The sequence below is a fragment of the Galendromus occidentalis genome, unplaced genomic scaffold (assembly GCF_000255335.2).
Source record: "Galendromus occidentalis unplaced genomic scaffold, Mocc_1.1 scf7180000076513, whole genome shotgun sequence".
In the NCBI taxonomy this organism is placed as follows: domain Eukaryota; kingdom Metazoa; phylum Arthropoda; class Arachnida; order Mesostigmata; family Phytoseiidae; genus Galendromus; species Galendromus occidentalis.
Window position 1 is genome coordinate 1 of NW_003804502.1, and position 5976 is coordinate 5976.

Below are 5976 nucleotides of genomic sequence, written 5' to 3' on the forward strand. Positions count from 1 at the left end.
GCTCAATTCCGGCACTAATAACTTGCACGTACATCTATTTTTTACAAATATTCCGCCTCCCTCCCGTCAATTCCCCGTTAAAGAGACTGAATGGGAATCTCCGGAGACGAGCAGCTCCTGGCTGGAGAAGGTAGCCTCGCGGGCATACCAGAGCTCTCTAACAAATGAATCCAGTCTCTCTCGACGGAAGAGAAGAGTTGAGCTTCTCGAAGCTCACGGTAAAAAGCTTAGTGGTGGATGAAGTGTTCTCTGCGGGGAAGACACAAGGAAACAAAAGGTGCTCCGTGCGGTGGTGTGAAAGCGAGTGAGATTTTATCTTAGCTTCGTTCACTCCTCGATAGAGTTGGGCTGAATGGCGGGAACACAACCGTGGCAGATGAAGTCGATCCATTTCGGAATTGAATCCCTTGGAATTGACAAACCCTGACGGCCCGGACCTACACCAGAAATTCGTCCGCGGCTCCCCAAGAAAAGTCTCGCGGCTCCTTGGGGAGCCGCGGCTACCAGGTTCGGCGGCTCCCCCAGAAAAGTCCCGCGGCTCCCCTAGGAGCCGCGGCTCCCCTAGGAGCTACGGCTCCCAGGTTGGGAACCGCTGGTCTAGAGGAACCGACATCTCAGATTCGGAGAGCCGTTCTCGATGGCTCCATGGCCCGTCGTGGCTGTGTGACTCACGGTGGAAAGCACCGACGGACAACCAGCCGGTGACGGAGACCGAGATCGAGAAGAAGCCATCGATTCAACAGTGCCTACACACGATCCAGCCCAGAGCGAACAACGCGGTCGACAACTTATTCGATTCAACCCGGTTTTCGTCATGGAACAAATTCGTGAGAACACAGGCTTACTGCAACCGGATCCTAGCGTTCGCTCGAAGAATTAAGTCGGAAAGTCCTCCGAGCGGTAACCGGAGACCGACGACGAGAATCGAACGCGCCGACGCGCTCCAGATAGATTCGATCGAATATCAACGAGCCGAAAAGGATCTCCTAAAGAGAATTCAAGGAAGATACTTTCGAGCCGAAATCGACGATCCGCGCAATATCCCGACCTCCAGCATGATTGCACAGTACCATCCCTTTGTGGGGGAGGATGGTCTGCTGAGAGCACGATCGAGATTAGAAAAATCCTCAACACACACTTACGACGAAAAATTCCCGATTATTGTCCCAAACAACGATGGATGGGCAAGATTGGAAGCGCTCACTGTTCACGGCAGAGAGTGTTGGCACTGGGGAGGCATCGCTTTCACGCTGCAGAAATTGAGAGAAAGATTTTTCCTGCTGAAAGCCAGAAAGGTAGTCCATGAAGTTCTCCGAACGTGCCCGGGATGCAAGCGTTTCAATGCGAAACCGGCGATGGAACCCACCCCAGCGTTACCGGCGTTCAGGGTAGGAAGGACGCCGCCGTTCTTCTTCTGCGGTGTCGACTTCGCAGGACCCATCTTCTACCGAAAGGAGAATGGGAAGTCGGCAAAGTCATATATGCTGCTGTTCACATGCGCAGTATCACGAGCAGTTCATATTCAATTGACGACGGACCTGTCAACTTACGAGGTACTACGAGCCCTACAGAAGTTTTTGCACCGATTTCCGTCCGCACAGAACTTCATCTCAGACAATGGCGCATCATTCCGACGAGCCGACCTCGAGATTAAGCTCATATACTCCCGTATCGTGAAGGGCGAAATCTCGATGTGGCTATCCGGCTCCAAGCTGACATGGAGATTCATCACGCCAGCACCTCCGTGGGTCGGGGGATTCTGAGAACGAATGGTCGGATGCGCGAAGCGATGTCTACAGAAGACGCTCGGCTCGAATATACCATACTTCAGAGACTTGGAGGTTATACATATTGTCCGGAGTCGAAGCGATAATCAACCAGAGACCGTTAACGGCGGTCTCCACAGATCCGAATGAGGTTGGAGCGCTGACACCAGCGAATCTTCTCTACGGGTACGAGGGTACTTCGCAGCTGCCGGAGTCGGAAGAAATCCCGAAACTTCGAAAGGACATCGGAGCTGTCGTGTTTTCGAAACGGTGGAACTTCCAGCAGAGAATGTTATCGGTGTTCTGGAAGCGGTTCCATTCGGAATACCTCACCTACCTCAGATCGGCAAACTCACGGCGACCGGTCAAAGAGCGATCACTCAAAGTAGGAGAGGTCTGCCTCTTGAAGGAAGAGAACGCCCCGAGATCTCAATGGCCGCTGGTTCGGGTGACAGAGCTACACTCCAGCACGACAGACAAACGAAACCGTCCTTTTTTTTAAAGCAGGACAAAGTTATTTATTTGCATCCTCTTGATACACCACTAAATGGCGCCTGCGATGGGCCTACTAGGGCCCGTGGAACAGTCGCGCCGAAAACATGAGCTCGTTTTCGTCGATACCTAAAAAAGGGGGGGGGGGGAACGTCGGCAGCTTATTTCAACGTTATGCCTAGCTCTTTGATTTGCTTCTGACATTTTTTCCTGTCTACGTTTGTTTGGCTCTCGAACAGCTTTCTCAGATTAGTGGGCAATTTGTTGTAAAGGCGGATGAAGTTCCATAAAGCACTTCTTCGGGAGAAGTCTTTCCTAAGTTTGGGGATAGACAAACATCGTTCTTCACTGAATCTGGTGGGGTACTCGTGAGATGGTCTCTCTAGAGTAGGCATTCGGGAGTACATCAATCGGACGAGGCTTTTCACGTACAATTCTTGTATAGTCGAGATTTTCGTTCTTTCGTAGAGAGGAGCACAGCTCGCATCCCAGCTTGAGTTACATATGAAACGCAGGTCTTTTCTTTGGAGTCTCTCGATTTTGGCGATCAGTTGATTATGTGTACCACCGTAGATTGATAACATGAAGTTGACATGGGATTCAATGAGCGCGTGATATACTGCTTTTTTGAGCTTCATGGAGCAGCAGCCCCTCAGTCTTGCGAGTATGGCAACGCCAGACCTGGCTCTAGATACAATTTTCTCAACGTGTCCGGTGGATTTGAGGTCGGCTTGGACTATAAGTCCCAGGTATTTGTATCTGTCCACGAATTCTAATGCCGGGCAGTGGCAGTCATCAATTCCACATTCTCGTTCGTGCAGGCGAATCGGGGCAGGGCTTATTGTGTTTTTCCTGGTGCCACAGAACGACATGCTTTTAGTTTTTCCCAAGTTAAGAACTAGGCCATTAATCTCCATCCATTCGGCGACCTCCCTCAGACAGATCTCCGCCTCTAGGCAGGCTGAGTGAGATCATGTTAGTGTCTCTTATCACCAGCACTGTATCGTCGGCAAACGCCATTACTCTGTGCGGGCTCGCCGTTGTAAATACGTCATTCATGTAGATATTGAATAGCAGGGGCCCTAGAACACTGCCCTGTGGCACTCCACATTTGACAAGTGTCTCTTCGCTAGTCACGTTAGCCGATCGATAAATCTGCGTCCTCTCGCTGAGGTACGATGTCAGGAGGTCCAGTGCTCTACCCCGAATGCCAGCTCGATCTAGTTTGTTCAACAGTCTGCTTCTGTCGAGCGTGTCGAACGCCTTACTCAGGTCGCAGAATATTGCCACACAGTATTCTCCTGATTCGATAGACTCTGAGATACATTTCGTGAACTCAAATACCGCTTCCTCACAACCTCTGCCAGTCCTGAATCCAAATTGTCTCTCGTCTATGATTCCGAACTCCTCCTGATACTCTCTGAGTCGATTCGCCATGATCTTCTCTACTACTTTGTTCAGTGTTGGAAGGAGTGAGATCGGTCGATAGTTAGAGATGTAAGTCCGATCTCCACTCTTGTGCACTGGAAAGAGCAAGGCCCTCTTCAGGCTCGTCGGGTAGATAGATGTCTCGAATATTCTACAGACCTTTGAGGTGATGGGTGCCTTCAGAGACTGATAGCAGTTCTTGAGGATGTCTGCACCTATCCCGTCCCAACCCGGAGCCTTGTTCACTTTCAGCTCTTTTAGCACCCGTTCGACTTCCGATTCGTCAGGATGCTTGAACTCATTCATTGAGTTATCGGATGCACTCGGCAGCTTCATGTTTGGATCCACTTCCCCAATGTTATCTAGTACAGTTTTCTCCCCTAGCTCGGCGAAGTTCTCATTAATTTCATCGATGGAGAGTCCAGTGAGTTCTGGTCCTGCTGCAGGCCCGGTTTGCTTCCCTCTGAATATTGAGTTTATCACAGACCAGGTTTTTCTCGAATCGTTTGCCGCCTCCTCTATCTTCTTCGCGTAGTAGTCTCTTTTAGCTCTCCTCAGAAGTCTCTGTAGAATTCTGTCGTAGCTTTCATATATGTATGATTTTAGTGCTCAGCGTCCTCTCTCTTCTGTACTTTTTGTACATCTTGGCTCTCTTACGCGTTGATCTCACCATGCCGGGCGACATCCATTCCCTTACGGGTCGGAACCTTGCAGTGAGTCGCGTAAACGTCGTACAGTCATCGACTACGTCTTGACATCTCCTCAACATTGATTCGCTCATCTCATCCGCCGATAGATCGCTGCCCTCGAATTACCATTCTGTTTGGTCGATCGTCTTGTTGAGTCGCTCGTATTCCGTTCTCTTCTTCATTCGGATCAACGATTGTGCGTTCGTACCCTTGATTTCGAAGGTGACTTCCAGCAGATCATGTTCACTGATTCCTTCCGAGCTCTTGATCACTAGTCTGTGGTCAGATGAGTACTTGTTCCTGAAGAACACATGGTCGATCAGGCTCCTCGATTGATGGGTGGTTCTAGTCGGCTGAGTATCGTTCAGCGATAGAAAGCCTTCTCTTGTAGCTTGATTCAGATATTCCTCCGTGTTCATATTCGACTTCAGAGTCGCCGAGACTCCGTTTCGGCGACGGCTGCCTGGGTCTTCGCGAGAACTCTCTTCACTATATCGCGAGGCGTCGATTTTTCAACATCCTGCGCGAGGATGGGGTAGTTGGCTATCTCAGCACAGTTCCTTTTCTGTCGTGTTTCTAGTTGGAGGACTCTCGTCTTCAGCTTTTTGTTATCATTTTTCATGTCGTTGTGCGCAGCTTCGAATGCGTGTCTTGTTAGGCTTAGCTTCTCGTCAACTTTCTCCCACACTTTCACTTCGACGCGCCGAGCCAGAGCTTTCAGGCGGCACGGGTGTCGGGTCTGCGGAAACGACGGGCACCGGGTTCGTCACATCGGGCGGCGTGGCACGACGTGAGTTGGAGGAAGCGGAACGCCGGGTTTCGCGGTCGGCACGCATTGACTCGATCAGAATTCGGATGGACTCGAGTCGATTGGCGCGATTTCGGCGAGCAGTCCGACGCGCGAAGGGACCCCATCGATAGCGGGGCGCATTCGTTGAATTCTCACCCAAACGTCGAGGGGTTTTCGACCGGACGAAATATTGGCGTCGTTGGTCAGGCGAGAGGCGCTCCCACTCCGGTAGCAACAGTTGGCGCAGGCGGCGGGCGGTACATCTCGCAGGCTTTCGCGCACTCGACGGAGATGACACAGGAAAACCCCGAAAGGGGAATTGTGGAAAGTCTTTCGACTATCTCGAGAGGGGCGACGTCGCTGTCGAACACGATCCATCCTAGAAACCGAACGGAGAACCACTGCACAAGGGAGTCCAAGGGAGTCCGGGCAGAATCGGGCCTTTTGGACGGAGCGCAGCGTTCAGAACACTGAGACATTAGAAGTGACCGAGATGGCAGGCAGAGGAAATCCAATTCGCCTCATCGCCGTCGCCATTGGAGATGCGAGTGATCGGGTTTCGCCCGGTTGGAGTGGAGCCGATGCTCGCTAGGAATCAACGCCGGGAGGCTTCGTTTGAGAGGAGGGCTCATCATGGAAAGTCACCCGACTCGAGGACCGCAAGTCCACGGTTCCGACGTGGACGGGGGAGTGTCACATAAGACCGATCGTATGGTGCAGTTATCGGCTGCTTATGGTTTAAATATGTATATTTAAGGAAAAGCAATTCCGACATGTAGAATAAATACGCGCGCCACGCGAGGGAAGTTTG

General features: G+C 51.3%; 1 protein-coding gene across 1 annotated transcript; it reads right to left on the reverse strand.

The window, feature by feature from the left end:
* Positions 1 to 2419: 2419 nt before the first annotated feature.
* LOC108865240 (uncharacterized) lies at positions 2420 to 3130 on the reverse strand. Its single transcript, XM_018642076.1, has one exon. It carries the CDS (start codon positions 3128 to 3130, stop codon positions 2420 to 2422), a length of 711 nt encoding a protein of 236 aa, XP_018497592.1.
* Between the last annotated feature and the right edge of the window lie 2846 nt (positions 3131 to 5976).

What these genes read in the sequence shown, in the direction of transcription:
- LOC108865240 (XM_018642076.1), bottom strand. Translation starts at nt 3,130, where the DNA reads ATGTCGTTCTGTGGCACCAGGAAAAACACAATAAGCCCTGCCCCGATT.